General features: G+C 44.4%; 1 protein-coding gene across 1 annotated transcript; it reads right to left on the reverse strand.

Moving 5' to 3' along the window:
* Window positions 1–2,300: 2,300 nt before the first annotated feature.
* Window positions 2,301–3,847, reverse strand: CCL20 (C-C motif chemokine ligand 20). The gene is made up of 4 exons (XM_009896293.2): window positions 3,766–3,847; window positions 3,405–3,519; window positions 2,656–2,733; window positions 2,301–2,385 (listed from the first exon to the last, which is right to left on the reverse strand). The coding sequence occupies exons 1-4, from the start codon at window positions 3,845–3,847 to the stop codon at window positions 2,358–2,360; spliced, it is 303 nt and encodes a 100-aa protein (XP_009894595.1). The 3' UTR covers window positions 2,301–2,357.
* Between the last annotated feature and the right edge of the window lie 16,761 nt (window positions 3,848–20,608).

Genomic DNA, 20,608 nt, shown 5'->3' on the forward strand with positions numbered 1-20,608 from the left:
AGAGGGCACATGTTGTCAGTGTATCCAGCACAGTTCTGTGTGGGCACTACATAGAGCAGACCTGGTTATTCAGGGGGGGCTCAACCCTGACTATTGACTGTCTCCTTGATTGTGTAAAAAGAAATTAATACCATTTTTAGTGTAAAGTTAGCAAGGCTTCAGGAACTTGGCAATGTAAATGAAGGTGCTTACAAATACAATTATTACTCCAATTTAAGGATATAACAAGTCCAATAGCAAAACTATAGAAATGCTGTTGTAAATGTAGTAACAACAATTAACACTAGTAGAAATAGAATTAGAAATAGAATTAACTAGGTTGGAAGAGACCTTTGAGATCATGGAGTCCAACCTATCATCCAACACCATCTAATCAACTAAACCATGGCACTGCTAGGCCACTCTCCATCATCTTTGGTAAGTCTTTGAGAACAGCAGAGCTACTTCAAGTCTGGAGGAAAGCAAATGTCATTCCAGTCTCCAAAAAGGACAAGGAGAAGGACCCAGGTCACTATAGACTGGTCAACCTTATCTTCATCCCTGGAAAGGTGATGAAGCAACATCTCCTCAGCACTGTTTCAGGGTAGATCAAGGATAAGGTGGTCACTGGGAGCAGTCAGCGTGGTTTTACCAAAGGGAAGTCATGTTCAACCAACCTGATAGCCTTTTAAGAGAACATAATCAGGTGGATAGATGGTGGTAATGCAATGGATGCAGTTTAGCTTGATCTCAGGAAAACATCTGACACCATCTCCCACAGCACCCTCACAGCCAAACTGAGGAAGCGTGGTCTGTATATCAGTTAGTGAGGTGGATTGAGAACTGGTTGAAGGAAAAAGAGTCAGAGACTTGTGGTCAATGGGACAGAGTCTAGGTGGAGGCCTGTACCTGGTGGAGTCCTTCAGGATGAAGGAACCAAGGGCACTGCCAGCAAGTTTGCTGATGACACCAAACTCAGAGGAGTGGCTGAGACCTGAAGACTGTGCTGCCATTCAGTGAGATGTGGACAGGCTGGAGAGTTGGGCAGAGAGAAACTGAGTAAAATCCAACAAGGACAAGCAGAGAGTCTTGCATCTGGAAAAGAACAACTCCATGGACCAGTATAGATGGGGGATTGACCTGGTGGAGAGCTGGGTAGGGGAAAGGGAACTGGGGGTCCTGGTGGACAGAAGGATGACCATAAGCCAGCAATGTGCCCCTGGGGCCAAGAAAGCCACTGCTATCCTGGGGTGTATTAGAAGGGCTGTGGTTAGTAGATTGAGAGAGGTTCATCTCCTGCTCTGGTGAGGCTGCATCTTGAATAAGGCCTAATTCTGGGCCCCACAGCTCAAGAAACACCTCAGGGAACTGCTTGAAGGAGTCCAGCACTGAGCTACAAAGATGGAGTGGAATATCTCCCTTATGAGGAAAGGCTGAGGGTGGGAGCTGGGTCTCTTTAGCTTGGAGAAGAGGAGGCTGAGGGGTGACCTCATTAATCTTTGTAAATACATGAAGGCTGAGTTCCAGGAGGATGGAGCTAGGCTCTTCCCAGGGATGCTCAATGATAGGACAAGGGGTGATGGGTGCAAGCTGGAGCAGAGAAGGTTCCACAAGAACATAAGGAAAAGCTTTTTCACCATGAGGGTGACAAAACACTGGAACAGGATGCTCAGAGATGTTGTGGAGTCTCCTTCACTGGAGACATTAAAAACCTGCCTGAATGTGTTCCTGTGTGACCTACTCTAGGTGATCCTGCTCTGGCAGGGGGGTGGACTATCTTTTGAGATCCCTTCCAACCCCTAACATTCTGTGAACCTGAGCAAGGTGGAAAGGGTCTGTGACAAGAGTGAGCACATTGGTGTAATTGTTTCATCTGGAGGCTCATGAGCAGAGGAATTAATTCCAAGGGAAAATCACCTCTTTCAATTAAAAACATGAACATATTTTATTTTTTCTCCACAAGCAGATTTGGTTTAACAATAGCTCTAGAAGTACTATAATGTTAACTATGGTTAAAAATACACATTTTGGCACAAGACAGCACCAAAAGACTAGCAGAACGAACAGAATAAATAACCCGCTTTACACAAAAACAATGTGCCACAAAGACAATAAAGCTCATCTCCTGTACAACAGCTTTGAGTAGCCCTCACTGAACAGCACTCTTGGATCAGTAAAATAGGCCTGTCAGTAAGAATAGAAACTCTAACAAAATGCTTAATTCAAGCAACCCAGCGATGCAATATGAATCAACTCAAGAAGTCTGACGGTTCCAAAGAAGCCAGAGATAGTTGTGAGCGAGCGCACAACAATGTTCAGGAGGTTGAACCTACTGGTACTTCAGCCCCATCTGTGTTAGTTCCCTGCTGGAAACCGTATCACATGGACATCTTCTTGAGCTTATGGCTGTGCAAAGAATGAGAGAACACACATCAATAATGACCTCGGCCACCGATTACCTGTTTCTCCCTCCAAGACACAGAGAATAGCTCAGGTGGAAAAAGGAACACATGACACAACTGTCCTGAAGAAGACTCTGAAAATGAGTAGCCATTGTCTGACAGGAGATGGAAAGACAAGCGTGCTGAGTGCTGCCATCAGAAGTGGCACTGAGGAGATATTCATACATGCTCTGTTTTCATCAGCCCAGTAGAATTCAGAGTTTTAAATTCCTACCTCAGGAAAAGAAGGTGCTTCTTCACCCAGGCATCCTTAGGATTGACACAGGCTTTCAACCCACGGTTGGTGTGGAAACTGGAAAAGAAATAATGATAAAGAGAACAATAAATCATTGGAAATCCCTGCTGATAAACACTGTGAAGGTGCATTTGCTCAAAAGTGATACTACATGAACAAAGAGAAACACCCAATAAAGTTTAAATGGGCTAGCTGCTTCAGGCTCAGGGATCATTTTTTGCACCATAAAGTTGCATCCAGTTTATTAGAACTGTTGAGCCAGAAATAATTTGGGAGACTAAAGAAAATAGCTGCTGTCAAGTTAGGGTGACAGAGTATTGCTTAGGAATGCTAAAACTGTGTGGAAAACCAACCAACCAAAACAAGTAAATCACCCTGATCTCTGTGAATCAAGAAAACTCTTGCTGCTGAACTGTGTCTCAAGAGATTTTGGCAAGGAAACATCCCGTGTTGGCTGGAGTGGCTCTAAGCTGCAGATGGACCAGGTCTGGCTCATCAACAGATTTGCTGTGTACATGGTGCAGCTGCCTGAGTTGTTAGTTCTCATCTTCTAAAGGCTGTATATCTTACTTACAGGTATCACATACAATTGATTCAGTTAATTTTAACATCTTGAAGGAGCAAGAAAATCTATGCTTGCAATGTTCAAATCACCATTTCTGCCTCAACAGACACCCTAAGGTTAACACAGATCAGAAAAAAAGGGCATCTTCTGAGAAGTGACTTACATGATGGCATGGATGTCACAGACTTCACCAGGGAGCTGCTCAGTATAACCCTTCAGGGCCCACCGAGGCAGACGCGCTTTGGTGTAAGACAGGCAGCAGTCCTGGTTGCTTTGTGCTGGAACAGAGGAGAACCACAAAGTCAATAAACCCTTTTATAGACCAGGCTGTGATGCTGCCTAGGGTCCTTCCTTGCAGTCCCTCTCAACTGTCCGACTCCCCACCCATAGAACAGGACGAATACCCAGCACACTTTGCTGAACTAAATCCCTTCTGCCTCCACCTTCATTGCTGCTGGCTGCTAGTTCAGCATGACCAGCCCAAGAGCTGTCCCCCAGGACTGACACCTTTGGAACCCACTCACCTTTAGAGGTGCCACACAGGAGCATGACCAGGAGCCCAAGCAAGGAGACCAGGACCAAGGTCTTGCTGCTAAACCCAGCCATTTCCACTCCCTGCACACAGTGGCTGTGCTCTGACAGCATTGCTGCACCTCCACCTGCTTATAAAGGGGTGGCAGGAGCCACGGGAACGCACACGCGGGCGGGTTCCACTGTCATCAGCGGGTTTCCCCACGGCAAATTACATCGTGCCCAGTTTGTCCCCAGCACACCTTCCTGGTGCTCTACAACTGGAGACAACACCACACTGGGGAATTTTTTTTTTTTTAATTTAAGTAGGTTAGAAGATTCAGCCAAAAAGGAAATAAAGGGCTGTGAGGTAATGGGTCTGTAGGTGTTTTTAGGGGTAGGAGTGTAGGTTGTGAAATGAGGAAAAGTCAGATGTTGGTAACTCTCAGTGTTACCTACAGAAACTGCCTCCCTACTATGCTCTAGTTTAATGAGCCCATCATGGGGGCAGAAGGAGTGAGCCTAATCCAGGAAGGCTCATTCCAGAATGGCACACTGACAGGAGCTGGATAACTGTGTGCAATGACATCAAAGCACACAGTGGTGTTTCTGGCTGGCCAACAAAATAACATCAGCCTTTCCAAATCCCTGTACTCTGGGCTCTAGTTGGTGCAGGTATGGGAGGAACGGTGGGTACTCATGGAAATGGATTTCTTTAGAGTTACCATATAGTTACTACTATCACTTTCTGCCAGTTTGTTTCACATGCAAACTATTTCATTCAAAACAGAGTTAGCTTAAAAGCAACCTGAAACAGCATCTCCACTTTCTGCTAAATCTGTTCTGTCCAGAAAGAACCAATGCTGCTTCATAAGCAATAGCTGTGGATGGTTACCTTCCCATGCCAAACTGCACCAAAGTGTTGTGAATCCTGAACACTGAAATGAAACACATACAATTTTCAAACTGCCTCGCCTGGTCTGGAAGCAACCCCTGGAAAAAGGCTCTGCTGGTGCTGCAAGGGCACTGTTTGATCTACTGCTGGCAGCTGCTGCTTTCCAGTGCTGTTTATTGACCTCTGAAAGGACTGGCCACCGGCTCTGTGTGGTTAGAGAGTAACCTGAGCTTCTCTTAAGGTAGAGCTCAGAGACAGTCATAACTATATCCCTCTACTCCTCACAGACTGTTGGTACCCCTCACAAAGGTACATTTCTGGTATTTCTTCCCTATAATGTAAAAAGCTTGAACTCCAAAACAGATTGTAATTCAGCTATATTAATTTCTCTATGTATCAGCCAGAATTTAGGCAAGCTCTTAGGGCCAAGATATGCAACAGCAGCCTTGCAGTGTCCTGGAGATGCTTCCCCTCAGAGCTACTGCTACTGGCAAAGGGATGGGGGGGAAGAAGCAATGAGGGTCCCATGCGCTGGTGTATGCTGCTTTTTGTAACTGCTTTACATTTCGTAGTGAAATGCCATAGAAATACCTAAAGAGCAATGTCCTCAGTGTGCAGCTATTTAGGAACTGCTCTAAGGACTGTCAGCATTAGGCAATGCTACCAAAGAACTGACCTGAAATGACGGAAGCTTGACTGAGACGGAAGTTTGGCTTCCTTTCCGTGAAGACAGAAGTAGTTAAACATGAATCATATGGAACCATTTCTAGACTGACAGGTATCAAGAAGCATCATGTTGGCAATAAGCAAGTCTCTATCTTCTCCAACAGCACCACTTCCTTTCTATTTAAACTGGCTGCCCAGTGACAACCTGGGATGCTTTATTTGCTTGTTTTAGCAGGAGTTCACCTCATTCAGTCTCTACCAAATAATTGCCTAATAAGAACTGGGCACTGAGTGAAGAACCTGCATTCCTCCACTTCTACCCTCTCATTTCACTTTACCATCCACACTAGGACAGTCTCCAGCTACTAAGATTGTCAAGATAGTAACCATAACTTCTTATCCATAGCTTCGTATCAAGGCATCAAAAGCACTAGGCAAACAACTGCAAAAAATTGCTAAAAGTCTTTTAATAAAAATGAAAAAGAGATTTTTGTCTTCTTTCTGCCCTACTCCCTAAGTTCACCTCTGCCCCATTAGTTTGGAGACATAACTGATGAGGATGATTGTAATGTTCATTGATTAGGCAGCACATCCTTAAAAAAAAGCTAGTACCTTAACTGGCTAATAAACTCACCATTATTATTAGCAGTGCCACTACACAATTCTATCACTTCAAGCAACTTTGAGTCACAGTTCTATTGCTTATTATAAATATTGCAATAGTGGATACAGTAATACTTTGGCTAAACTACTATAAAGAAAACCGAGACGTTACTCTGAAGTGCTATTAAGTTGCCATGCTGCAGCACTGCCTGCTGCGCAGTGTTAAGGCACAAGTCTATCTTTCCTTACACATTAATCCCTTCTGATGAAGTACAAGGCTCCTGCACCACCTTTCAGACACAGATCTAATGGAGAGGTTGGTGGGTTGTTCACAGTGATTGTTCCCAGGAGCCTTGGCCCACAGACCAGTTTAATCACTGCCTGGAGACAGCTGCACTTCTGTCCCTGGATCCTTCATTTCTTGCTCTCCTTCATTTTATACCTTATTCCCTGTTTTTTCCTTCTCTTGAACCTACCTTTCACCACCCCTGCACCTCCTTTACCCAAACTTCTCCCAAGCAATGAACTCACACCTAATCCCTTTTCTTCTTTACCCAACTCTGTTTTTTCTTGGGCCACTTTCTAGGCAAACCACAGATTAATTTTGATTACTGGTACTATTATCTAGATGGAAAGGAGCCTTGCATCTTAAGTCTCCCTCTGATTCTACAGTTGTTTCTTCTCCAGACAAACCCTTCCCATGAGCTTTGACACTCCTGCCTGCTCCTCTTTACGCACATGCAGTTTGGCTATCAGAGCAGTGACATCACCCAGTTAGTGCTCATCCCATACTTCTGACCTCAGGCAGTTTTCATCACACTGGTGCTTCCCACCAGAGGCCATGTCACATGCCTCTTGTCAAAGCAGAGCTCTTCCTCATGATATTCCAAAAGTAGTATCATTTCATGCTTTGTTTAAGAAATTAGGTTAAGATTTCAATTTAGAACAAAAGCCATGAGGAAGACCTTAACTTCAGGAGCACTGTCCTTTTGCTTGTACTAAGTGTGTATAAAGTACCTTCAGTTTATTTGCACAGAGTAGTTTAAACCACCTTGTTTGTTGGGTGGTGGTTTTTTTTTTTTTCAATAAATCCAAAAGGCTGGAGAAAGTTGCCCTCTAGGTTCTGATGTGACTCATGCCCATATCTTATAGTTCTTTATATTCACAAATCTGTAATGGAAACAGAATGGAAAAAAATACAACAGCTAGGAGCTGTTTGTGTGTTCAAGGGAAGTTACTATTCCCTGCAGATGAGCAGATGGTGACTGTTGTCCACTTTGACTCAATGAGTTTTGGCCCCAGTTCCCCTTAGCACCTGCATGGCCAGGGGCTGCAACACAGGACAGAAGTGGGACCACTGTCCACCAGCACCTCTGAGTCTGTCCATGGACAGAATGAGGGTAGTCACTGCTGTGACAAGGCATCACCTTCAGTGTCCTAATCCTGATGTCATTAGGAGTTTGCACATGGAGCAGGGGTCAGTGAGGGGTGTCTGTGTCAAAAGAGGCCATTATTTCCCTGTGCTGGGGCTGTGCCCAGAGTCTCTTCAGTAAGACAGTTAAAGCACAAGAAGCAGCAGCCACAAGTTGTGAGAGAAGGGAAATTCTTACCAGACATAATCAAAAACCTCTCTTCATAGCAAAGCACTGGAGCAGGTTGCCCAGGAGAGAACTGGAAAATCCAGTTTGAATATCCTTGGAGACACTCAAGCCTTAGCTGGACATGGCCCTTCCCAGGCTATAAGCTTACACTTGGGTTCCTTCCCAAGCCATCAAGACAGGTTTAGTCATGCCTAATTCTCCTTTTCTGTTAGTTTCCCAACTTTCCTCTGCTGTGAGCTTCTCAGCTTCCCTCCTTCCCGTTTGTCCCTCCTCAGATCCCCTCACAAACCTTGTTCTCCTTCACTGTTGCCACAAGACAGTGGCAATACATAGGCAGAGTTTGCAGCCACTTTTAAACCTGCCCTCCTGTTGTTCATGGGCCAAACACCTCCTGGTTGTACTATAGAATATAAGGCAAAGACAGCCTGGGTGCCAGTGCTGTAGAGACATCCAGGTTAGATGTCAGAAAGAAGAGGAAACACATCAGGGGAAAGTGAGCCTTTTCCTAGGCAATATTGGGAAACCAATAGTTCTGAGTGGTTTGGGGATGGTAAAAAGAAGAGCTGGATAGTCAGACTCTTCTTAGACACCAGCTGTAAAACTACAGCCTCTCTGTCCCTGGTCACCAAGCTGCTGTCTCCTGCTAGTGGCTTCCTCTCTTTTATCCCAGAAGTACCTGTTGAAAGTCTGAAGTCACTTAGTTAACCTTGCTGAACACCCCTGTACCAGTGCAGAAATGGGCCTTATTTCTGGGGGTGTCTGGCCCCATCACTCTCCCCACCATAGAGTACACAGAAGCAGATCCTCTAGTTCCAGGTACAAGTGAGGCAGTGCCAATAAAGCTACATCTGTTCTCGTTCAAAACCTTGCAGATGAGAAGGCATATGCACAGGGGGAAATTCAGGACTGTACATGGTTTGAAAATCAATTTGGATGGCAGCCCCCACAATGAGGGAAGGCTTAAAACATTCCATTAACTTCTGAAGGGAGAGAGGAAGAAGGATGTGTATAATAATTAACTATTTGATTGATAGATTGTAGTTGTCTTATAGTCACTTCTTTATGGATTTAATATGAAACATGGAAGACTTCAAAATCCAAACAAAACCATCTTTTAGCTACCATGATGTTAGACACTGTCTATAATGTCTTTACCTGTCCCCTACAATAAGACAAGAAACAGATAGGTTTTCATAGATTTGCATCTCCTCAGAGAGATATTTTCCTACCTATTCCTGCCCTTGTCTGGACTGCTGAAAATTAAGTATTACAGCAATACAGCTGAACAACCAGTAAGAACAGAAACAAATGGGAAATTCCCATATGTAATTTCCAGGGTTTTAGCAAAGCTTTGACAGAGCAAAGGGCAGGAGGAGGCACCAGTTCAGAGGAACAGGGCCAAATTTATTTGCATAATTCCCAGTGATGAAATAAATCCCAAACACAACAGTGCCACAGGTGACTTGCTCAATATCTTTGGAGGCTGTGATGCAATACAGTGATTTTATGCAGCTCAGTGCTTGCATGACTGACAAAAAACCTTATCTGAAGGAAGAAACCAGTTTTCACTAATTACAAGTTGCCCTTCAGAAGGAACAGATCCAGAAACACTATCGAATGACATTGGCTTGATGCAATTAAGAACTAATTATATGGCTGCTGGGAGAAGTGAGACTGATCTATCGAAAGTGCAGGTTACAAGGAGATTGGTGCATCTGCTGTGAACATCCCAGCATCCAGCCTAGTGCTACTGGTTCCTTGCTGCAACATATGTGGGGGAGCTGAGTATCTTCTTGTTCTTTCAGCATTAACTCAACTCTGTCTATAGCTCCTCATGGTAGCCAAGCACCTATGCAAAGGCAAAACTTTCTAAGCTGAGGGTAAAACCTATGGTTGAAGTTAAGCCTGGGAAATAGACAGAGGTGGGGAGAAAGTGGTTTAAGATTTGGGGTTTATTTCTCATTATCTTACTCTGATTTGTAAAAAAAAATTATTTTCCTCAAGCTGATTCTGTTTTGCCTGTGACAGTAACTGATGGATGATCTCCCTTATATCAGCCCACAAGCCTTTTGTTATATCTTTAATGCTGTCCATCCGAGGACAGTGACAGAGCAGCTTTGGTGGGCACCTGGCATCCAGCCAGGTTCAACCCATTAGATAGCCAAAAGAAGAAACAGATAGAAGGAACCTGTCAAGCTTAGCTTCAGGTTGAATCAGATTTGCTTTATCATAGCTCTGTCACATTTCCAATCTAAAGTAGCCTTTAGACAACAAAAGAAATATTTCAACTAATAATCTTCTGAGTATTAAAGAAAATTTTTCTCCTACAAAGGTGGGAAAGAAGGAAAGGAATCACTTGAGAACACAATGTGTATCTCTTGCAAGGTACTGAGACCACTGTCATTTGCAGATGAAGAGGAACCTGCTTACAAAAAGAAATCATGTGATTTATTAGGGTCTAGCATCCCAGAATCTTCACCAATAAAAGCTGTCAGCAAGCTTTAGACAATCCCACTGAACTGAGCCTGAAGCACCTCACCACATGTTGGTTAGTGCATCTGCATGGCTGGGATGTGGTTGAGTTTCTCAGGGATATACAGATCTGAAAGATGATCTAGAAAAAAGGAGAGTGGTTGAGGCCAAAAGCCATAACCTGAACATCGAGGAGCCTTTGAGTGTTAACAAATGAGTGTTTGCACTTAAAAGTGTTTAATTCAGATTGAGGGGAAAACAGACAGTACTCCATGGCAATTATGAAAGAGATATATGTGACCTTTTTCACAGTATGACAATTAGTAAACAAGAACAGAGGTGGGAACAAAAGATCTGGCACTTAGAAACTTCACTAGAAATTTAGCTTTAGGCAGGCTGAAGCTAGTCATTAATTCAAGTGACACATGGTGATAGGTTTGTCTAAAAGTTAGAAGATAATTCTTCAGAAAATGTGAAGTTGCCTTTTTTTTTTCTCCTCCCTCATGTCCTAGGTTTGCTTTCCCAAGTTGCCCTAAAACAAATATAGCAAACCCTATAAAGGAAAAAGGAAGTAAGAAGCACCTAGTGACATGAAGTGGTAAAGTTTGAAAGTGACCAAGAGAATTCACTGACTAAAAGTTTTACTAAGCCACACCTTACACACAGATTACTTGATCCCTCTGGACTGCTTAGTACCTGATTAATGACTGGTATTTGGTCATGCATTACTGGCAGACTAGCTTAAAAATTCCCAGTACCACCTGCTGTTTGGGATTACCAAACAAATACCAAACACATTTGTTTGCAATGGCTACTAGTGAACCCTCGAGTGGCTGGGTCATGAACACTGGCAGAGCAGCCATGGACACAGAACTTCTCAAGGTTTGGGCTGCAATGACCACATCTTTTCAACACTACAGGTATGTTGTAGGGACTTTCCTGTGGGGAGGATTTAAACCAAGGCTGCCCAAAGCAGCCATCTTGGATTTATCTCTGTCCAAGAGTCCTGCTCTGTTTCCAAGGAATACACATCCCTGGGTCCTACCATGCCAGTTCTCATGGGTACTTCTGTCTAACAAATCTGAGATGCTGCCTTTCTTATCCTCCTACACTCTTAGAACTCCTTTTCTGGACCTTGGTTCTCCCTTCTTGATTTCTGCAAGAGGCACATGGGGTGCCTAATACAGGGAAATCTTGCCCTAGTTCCCACTAAGGAAACACCTGCAAGGGCCAGTTTGCCTCTCTTTCTGCAAGGTTCCCCTTGGCTGCTTAAAGCATATTTTGTTTGTCCTCATTTTCAAAGCCTTTCTCACCTCATTGCTGGCACGGACAACTCCAGTCAGCCACAGCAGTGCCCAGTTGGTCGGCCCCAGGGCTTAGCAAGGTGCCTAGGCCCCAGGGCTTAGCAAGGTGCTGTTTCCAGCCACACAAGACTGCTCACAGATTCAGGGGCTCCTGTATAAACAGGCTTGGTCTGCAAGAACCAGAAAAGCTGCTCAGACACAAGGTATTGTAGGCCAAGCAATCTGGGCTTCACAGAAATCAGCAATTCCAAAATGAACTGGTTTACAACACCCTCACCTCAAGTAACTAACTTACCCATCCTCAGATCAGAGAATGGTCCTCTCTTTCTTCATGTTTGTACACAACCTAGTGCACCAAGAGACCTGGGAACCAGGCCAGAGCTTCAGCACACAATATGTACAAGGTAACTGCTGCTTTTGGAAAGCCTGACAGGAAGATAAAGGCACATGGAGAAAAACTTAGACCATCTAAAGAAAAGAAAAAAAATCTTCATGAAATGGACAAACCAAGACAATGTTTCATGGGGGGGGTGTGGAAAAAAACCCACCAACCACCACTACAAGTTTTTGGTGACTATTATCCAAACTCTTTTGAACTGGGAAGAAATCAAGGTATTAGAAGAATCCAGGACATTCTAAGTACAAGGATTCTCACTTTCAAGCAAGCACCAGCATCATGATACATTTACTTCAAGTCTCTCCCAAACCTTATTAGAGATTAGCACCGAACGAAGCATCCAGCTAGTTATGTACACTTGCCAAAATGCAACAAACATTTTTCCAGCAGGACCCTACACTACCTGGCCTGATTCCACTTCTCCCACAGTGTCTGTGATGAGATGCACCTTGAAAGAAAAAACAAAACAAACTAAAACACCTAGAGCAGAAGTGCTGGGCTGAAGCTTCCTACACGCAGAGTTGTGCAAATGCAGGTCTCTGAGACGAGCTCTCTGACCACAAGAATGGGGCAAAGTCTGCCACTGGTGGGAGGCTTGCAGGGCAAGTGCACAATGGATCACACCTCAAAGTGATCTTACCACAGGAAGTGTTACTCAAAAATCCTGTCAGGTTTTGCCTCTCACCTCTCTTTGGCAATTATGTAGTACATTGAGCCACATGAGTCACTAAAAGCATTAATCAATCAATGTAAACGAGATATCTTTGATCTACATATCATTTCCTTCTTGTTGCTTGACTAGGGGTGAAAAATGTATGCAGTCAAAGAAAGGCTAAAGCACAAGCCAAGAGGGCATACTCAGTGAGATTGTATAGCATTCTTACAAAAATGATAGAGGGGATAGCAAAGTCCCCAGGTCAAATCATCCAGCAGCAAACCCAGCGAGGCTGGGGTTTTCTGGTAGTGGGATATTACATACATAGAATACATACATAGAATAAACCAGGTTGGAAGAGACCTTCAAGATCACCGTGTCCAACCCATCAACCAATCAAACACCACCCAACAACTAGACACATCTGCCTAGGACAGGAGTGCCCTCCAAATTCTGAACATGAAGCTTAACAGATTCTCTTCTCATCATAGACTGGTTTTCACCTTTTTGTTTTGTTTTTGGTGGTGGTGGTGTTTGTTTGTTTTGCTGAACACTGAACTGAATAAAAAAAATAATTCTTTTAATTTCTACTAAAAACAGTGAGAGCTGGCACAAACTCTATCCAGACACCACCTGCTATGTGGACCATGGCAGGCTCATTGGTCGTGTGGATCTCAGCTGCCATGGGAGTCATCTATGGTCAGCACTGATGAGAAAGAGAAAACAGGCCACAGGGTTTTAGAGCATTTGGTACTTTGGTTTCATTCTTACACATAGCACACAGCTTGTCTCAGGGAAGCATCAAGCAAAATGTTCTTATTAGCCACAGAACACAGACATGTTTCTCACCCACAGTTTGCAGAAGTGAGGAGCTCAAAACCAACATGTGGACCACACTGACAATCTTAAAGTGATGGTGAATGCTAACTTTGTAATCATAACAGAAGTGCAACCACTTCTCTTTTGCCAGGATCATTTATAGAATCATGGAACTGACTGGGGAAAGACCTTTAAGATCATCCAGAAATCCCAAACCGCTGCTCTTCCTTTGAACAATGATGGCTTCTATACCATTAGAAGAGCTGACAGACACATTGCTTGTGAGGCAGAGGGAACCAGAGCCCAGTATCCCCACCACCAGCTAGCAGACCTACAGCAACCACTACAGGAAAAGGAAAATCCCCAGAGAATCCCACAAATAGAGCAATAGCTCCTCTCCTCTGATGATAATCAGGAAAGAAAATGTAAGGAAAACAAAAGGAACTGCTTAAGGTACAACCTATTCTCCTGTCAGCCTTTCTGCCCTGCTGTACCAGGGCAACAGGAAGACTTTTTCCAGCATACAGTCAGCTTTGAATCAGGCTACTTTTAGACTTCATTTTGCAGTTGGTAAAATTGCAATAAATAAATTTGGCTGTTAGAGCTAAAATATACTCTGAGGTCCAGAGGGAGACCATACATAATGTATCATCTGTCTGCTCAATCCTGGAAGCTTTGTCATCTATTCCACTTATTTGCTTTGATTTTGTTGTTGTTGTTCAGAGGTAGTTTTGAACCATAAAAACTAAAGTTCAAAATGTCCAAATTTAGTTTTCCTGCATTCCTGCAAAGAGGAAAGCTCACAAACAGCTTCAATTTGAACAATGAATTTTGCACACTCTGGACTGTTTTCTGGGCAAGCACTTGGCCTCTTCTCGGACACACAGCTTTGCAGAGCTCATCTGGGAAGAAACTTCCGCCAGTCAAAGCCAGAAAGTAAATGGGAGAAATCTTGCTCAACAAACCTGGTCCTCAGACAACCTGAAGTACTTTTATTTGGAAAGGTACCAAAGTCTTGATGGGCTTTTGCAAGAGACATGGACCAAACTGCAGCACTGTGATGCTGTGACAAGGTCTTGGGAACACTCCCAAGAGAACAAGTGTCACTTCTATCGTCACTTCCCTGGCCAGTCTCCACTGTGGAAGTATCGACCCATCACCTACATTTAACTCAACAATGACACTGTACCCTAAAGAGAAGAAAACCCAACCAGTGGTTTATATTGCAGAAAACTGAAGAGATAGAACAGAACTTTACCTTTCCAATAATGGGGGATGAAGAGGATGAAGCATTCCTTTCAACCCAGCCCAGAGCTAGCAGTGTACAACCAGGGACTTAAAGTGTGGCTCTGCAAATAAAGAAGGTTCAACCAGCCTTCATAAAGGCATTACAAAACTTCTGCATGCTCCATTGTCAAGGGATGAGGCTATCTTAGTATGACATTATAGTAAGAGCTCCAGGTCCTATTTGTGCCACCACTACAATGTTCTCTGTGGGAAAAAGAATTGACACAAACACACAGCAGCACCACCAATTGTTAGTGAGACAGCTGTTAGTTCCAGACCCTACACTGCTACCAGCAGCCAGTGCCCTGCAAATGGCAACACACTCTAGTGACATGGACAAGAAGAGTGGCTGGATAAAAAGGAGGACATTTGCAACAAGTAGGTAGCAAGGTAGTGAAAAATACCCTTAAGCAAGGAACCACTCATATGTAAACTAAGCACCTGAAACATTAGTTTGGCTGAATATATTCTCTAGCTTGCCCCTTGGATTAATGCACTTTCTAGCGAAATATTCTACAGCAGACTTTGCATAAGTATTTATTGTGTCAAATGAGAAGCATTTGAGCCCAGCACGTGAAAGTCTCCCCACCTGGAGAGCCCTACGTGACTTTCAGCCGAGAGGCGAGCTGTGGAAACCCTCACCCACGCACCACAGAGTTCAGGCTGCAAACAGCAGCTTGTTCACACCAGGGGCATGAAGTATGTGAGAAGGGATCAAGATCTGTTCATCCATAAATCAGAAAGGGAGCTTGCCCTGTGAATACCCTTGGCTCTGATGAAGCCAAGGCAGCTTAATCCTTATAACTGCTATTGCAGCCTTTCAGTGTGGGGGCTGTATTCAACCACCAATGGAGAAAAACCTTCATTGTCAGCCCCAGATGTTTTCCTTGCTATCACTATTGCTTTAAGGGAGTATAGTACATGTTCTTCCACAAGCATAAGCTTCCAGTCTGATTTGCAAAGTCTCTTCTCCTGAGTAAGGCAGGTGTCAAAAAACAGCTGAAAGTTACTGCCTACATCAGCTTCCAAACAGACAGTTTGAGAGAGGGAGATGTACTTCACACAGCTGAGGTGAGGCACTCTGCCTTGTTGCCAATCTGTGAGTCACCAGAGATAACAGCAGGATCAAGCCCAAGGGGCAGCAGAGGCAGAAGAAGGTACCAGAGTAAGAGGTTTGCAGTCTTGTTCTCTTACTGCTTTTCTTTCCCCTTCTCTCCCCAGAATTTCTTGTCTCATCAGCACGTTGGTGACCACACTACAAAAATACCTTTGGCTTCTGACCAGCCTGCTTTCCAACTCAGTGTGAAGACCACGGTCCTCTCCAAACCCAGCACCCAAGCTCTGCTGCAGGTGGCTTATGACAAAGACCTCAAACTGTCCAAAACCTTGCATAAGCCCATCACAGTTTCGTTGCCATCCCTTTGGCATTTGGGCATGGATCCATGGAAAAGGATTAGATTTCAGATATGAGATGGACTGCAAAGCATAGAAAGAACAGATAGAGGAGAGAAAATTACCTGAAAGCAGGAAAAAACCCACAACTATCAATCACTGGAAGTTATTTAAATCATTCTCATTATTGAATCACAAGAAAACCAGAATTTAGGGATTTTTTTTCCCAGTGGTGAGAAATCCAATTTTGATTCTTACCTCAGTAAGTCAATGTAATCCCAGAGTAAAATGCTGCTCACTTCAGCAGAAGTTCTCTGTATTTCAGCAAGAGCCCTCTAGAACAAAAATCAAATGAAGATATATAGAGTCTCCTTTCAAAAGGAGAGGCCTCACCCTATACCTCTAGGATCAGTTAAACATGCAGAACCAAAGTAGCTCTGGAATACATGTCAGTCACTGCTGGCAGGATCTTCTGAAGGTGACTGTAGGACCATCTCCATCTTCAGCAGGACTGTGAGAACTCACCTATGCAAAAGATCTGAGAAACTTGCCCATAAACAACAGTCAGGGGGAAGCAAAGTGCTTTAATTTTTGAGTCTGCCAGAATATTGTTAATCCCTCTGTATTTAGTGGATAAATATTGAAATCCTGCAACACTGGTATTCTCCCTCATCGCTGCCATTACCCACACATAGCTAATGGCTCCATCTTTAATACAGACCCTTTTCAGGCACATATGGGTTCCAAGCCACACACTCTGTCAAACATATCCAAAGCTCTCTGGGAAAAGGATGAGCTCTATTGCTTTTGTGCCAGCCAAGCACCAAACCCAAATTAGGTTCTTGATTTACTGCTGCCTTTGGACAAGGACAGGCCAGGATTATCTGGCTGTTCCTTTAAGGGTGCTGGAAGTGGATGCTGAAAGCCGGCCGGAAATGTTTTCAAAGGAGGTGTTGAAAGTAAGCTGAAATACCAGAAGAACAGGAAAAGCACAAAACCCAAGTGGAGTCCAGTAGCTGCAGTACACACCGGACAGCTAGAAGAGAGGCTCAAAATACCAAAAAGGGACCTTTCCCTTGGAAGTAAGAAGGAAAGCGCTTCACCAAACAAGGTATGATTGCATATGAACTTCATGAGAAGGGAAAGAGGGAGAAGAGAACAGTCTGTGGGGAGCTGTGGACTGGGTCAGGCTGCATGGGAGAAGAGCTGACATCTCTGGCACTAACCAACAATTGAGAGGGGAAAGAAGAAACAGGATTGGTTTGCTGCAGAACACCACCAAGGCATCCCACCACCTCTCCAAAAGTTAAACCCCTAGATTTATAAGAGACAAATTCACCATAAGTGGTGACTGAATGGGAACAAGTCAGATCCCTCCCACAAACACAGAGGTACAGGTCTCCTTGTCAGAGGTTTGTGGTTATGAATGCAGAGGGTGCAACAGGAGGGGTTGCAGCAGCAAAGGACTAGGGTGCCAGGCTCACCTTCCTCTCCCCCAGGGCACCACCAAAACCAAGTCCTCAACCCACTGCCTTTTTCAGTTTTTTTTTCCTGCACAGCTTTTTAAGTCAGGAGGGAAACTTCTCACCTGACTGATCTGCCAGCCCAAATCAGGTGTCTCAAAGAGTAAATCCACCAGAAACCACCAGACAGTGTATGTGCTGGGACTGGAGGGATGTGGTGACTGATCACACCTGAACTTTTACTGTATATAGCTCAAACCAGAAGTTACTGCAGACACAATAGCAGAGCTAACTTGTACAGATGTTCTCAATTACACCGCTAGAGATGCTCTTTATCCCCACTTCTCCTGGTGCTTTTCTCTGAACCCCTCAGCACCACAGGAAGCATTCATGTGGCATTAGTGCGCTGTAAAACTTTAATGATTACCCTCTGTAAGGAGAGCAAGGAGGTGTTATGGAGGCTAAACGAGCATGATCCTGGGCAGGGGCAGAACTGGTCCTTCCACATTTGCAGCAGCAGCTTTTCCAACACACACCCGGGGAGGAAGGAGGGACAGAAATGCTGCTTCCCTCAAGTACCCCGAGTGTGTCTCTAGCTCCTCCTGCACACTCTTCTCCTTTACTGGGGCCACCTTGCCCCCTAGCGGCTCCCACCACAGAGCCCAGCTGTTGCCGTGTAAGCGGTCAGAGTCAGCGGTTTCAGCAGTCGTGCATGAAATTCAGCAATTCCCTGCGGTCTGCACTCTTTTCTCAGTGCACCAGGCCATTCCGTTAAACGTGCTATCCTGGTGTGAAACTAGAAAAGATGCCTAATGCCTGCTGCCTGTTACATCACATATCACACCTGCCCATCCCATCTGGAGTGATGCAGTCAAGAGGAACATGAACATTTCTGGCTTGTTTGAAAGAGATCTTTCTTCAGCTTACAAAGGAAAAAAAAATATTCTCAGGAGGTCAATGGGTGAAAGCCAGAAGCAGGGTGATGGAAATGCCAGCTGGTAACAAGTCCTCTCCAGGGGCCTCCAAGTTGTATAGGTTTAGATTCCTGACATCACCTATACCAACAAGAATATGGAGCATAACTTCATGTCTGCTTCCTTTGTGCAGCTGTTACACCCCCTTCTGACTGCTCTTTGGGCTCTGTCCAGCAGAGTTGCAAAGTTTAATTTATTCCATAAATCTCAGTTAGAAACAAGAACAACAACAACAAAATCTGCTTCATTTTATGTTAGTGTCAATTATTACCTTCAGTGACTGAAAATGTTCTTCATAGATTGAAAATAGGATGTCTGTATCCAAACTGGATTGTGACACAGCTAATCCCAGCTAAGGATCTGGCTCAACATCCTGTCTGCGTTTATTAGCAGCTCTGATCTACTAGACTCCAGAGTTACCAGCTCTCTGCAGCAGTACAGCTGTGCACATCTGGGAGGGGAAGGAGAAACCACAGCAGTTCAGGATTAGTTACTTGTCATTCAACTTATAATCAATCAATCCTGGTGCCCAAAGAAAGCTTAGTGCTCAGTCTTCAGCAACTTTTGTCTAGAGGGGCTTTTCCCCATGATGAGCTTGGTCAGTGCAGGCTGAATAACAGCATCCTTTGTCCTTCCAACTCATTCTCTACAAAGATAGAAGCAGCAGGTAAATACCAGAGAAAGCTGTTCACTTCGGAGTTGTGAATAGAAATACTTTCCAACTGCCAGCCTCTAACGAGCACCCCTTAGCATCAGAAACCACAAACTCAACACCTCTGTGCTTGCCTGGGCACCATCACCCTTCTAAGCACATTGCTCCTCAGCTGTGCTGCAAGGGCCATGGACTGCTAGAAGCAGAAGAAAAGAAACTCCTGGACTTCTTCCCACCCCATTTCTGTGCCTCTATGGATTCTTCCACACGATGAAGCCATCAGCACCTTTCCTGACACCCTAAACAGGGCCTGATAAAAACCTGACCATAGAGAAGACATGGTTTTACACTGCCTTTCCTTTTATATGGAGCAGCAAAAGCAAAAATGTAAACAAAGCTTTTATACAAAGATAAAACCAAAACAGTATTGTAACCAGCTTTGGCAGGTTACAATTTACAGCATAAACAAAAGATCCATTTAATGGGTTTAAGATCCATTTGCCTGCTCAACAGCCACAGCCTGCGTCAGTGTGGTTATATATTTAATGAGTTCCTTCAGAGCAAAAACTTCCCTCTCCAAAACCATTTAAAATAAATACCACTACAGAGATTTCCTCTTCTCTACTAGGTGACCAGCAAGATTGGTTTAGGCTGCATATTAAGAAAGATTTCTTCAGGGAAAGGGTTCTGAAACATTGGAATGGTCTGCCCAGGGCAGTAGTGGAGTCACCATTCCTGGAGGTGTTTAAGCAGTGTGTGGACCTGGTGCTTAGGGACATGGTTTACTGTTGACCCTTCAGTGCTGGGTTGAGAGTTGGACTGGATGATCTTTGAGGTCTCTTCCAGCCAGATATATTCTGTGATTCTCCCAGTCTGGACATACTCCTGTCTTGTACTCCTTGTCCAAGTCTTCCTGATGACAGACTATCTGCGCTACAAGCCTGTCCTCTTCCTCCAAGGTGTCAGCTTCATTGTCACCTGGCTCCTGCTCCTCTTGGCACAGGGAGTGGTGGCTATGCAGCTGGTGTAGCTCTTCCACAGGAAAGACAGCCCAGAAACTCTTCCAGGGCCACATAAAGCAGGCACCACACTCGACTCCCACAGGCCATCAAGCTGCCAGGAGGACAAAAGATCCACTGTGTCTGCTGAGAGGATCCAAGAAACCAGCTGAAAATGCCAAACCCCAGAACCACATGCTGGGAGTACTGGTACAGCTGGGCCAGGACCTGAGGGATTGCTACAGCTCCAGCAAACTTCTGTGCTGGTCCTTGAGCATCAAAACTTCATTCTCTGACGTACCAAGCTGTTGAAGCTATGCTGGTTTTCTGGAGGGCTGGAACACCCAGATTTATGCTACCAGTATGCAGAGGGTGTACAGGTCATGCAGACTTTACATCCAGCTTCAGAGACATCCACTTGCACAGATATATTTTTCATAAAGGTTGTACACTAAAAGAATATAATCCTTTAGAGAAATATTTGTGCAAGAGGGGAAAAAAACCCAAATCATTTTAGCTACTCCAAGATAGAAATTTGCATAAAAAAGCCCTCACTGATCTCATGACGTTACTCTTTTGTCCCAGATTCCCACACCACGTGAGGGACACTATCAAAAGGTAGCACCCTGTCTTGGCTGGCTTTCACATATTCATAGTGTGCTGCTGGAGGGAACTTGCA

Source organism: Dryobates pubescens, chromosome 32 (assembly GCF_014839835.1).
Source record: "Dryobates pubescens isolate bDryPub1 chromosome 32, bDryPub1.pri, whole genome shotgun sequence".
Classification (NCBI taxonomy): Eukaryota; Metazoa; Chordata; class Aves; order Piciformes; family Picidae; genus Dryobates; species Dryobates pubescens.

Excerpts from the sequence above, each read along its gene's own strand:
- CCL20 (XM_009896293.2), bottom strand. The coding sequence starts at position 3,847 with ATGGCTGGGTTTAGCAGCAAGACCTTGGTCCTGGTCTCCTTGCTTGGG. Across the intron at positions 2,734-3,404 it reads TGTGACATCCATGCCATCAT|TTTCCACACCAACCGTGGGT; the intron begins GTAAGTCACTTC and ends TTTCTTTTCCAG. Across the intron at positions 2,386-2,655 it reads AAGCACCTTCTTTTCCTGAG|CCATAAGCTCAAGAAGATGT; the intron begins GTAGGAATTTAA and ends TTCTTTGCACAG.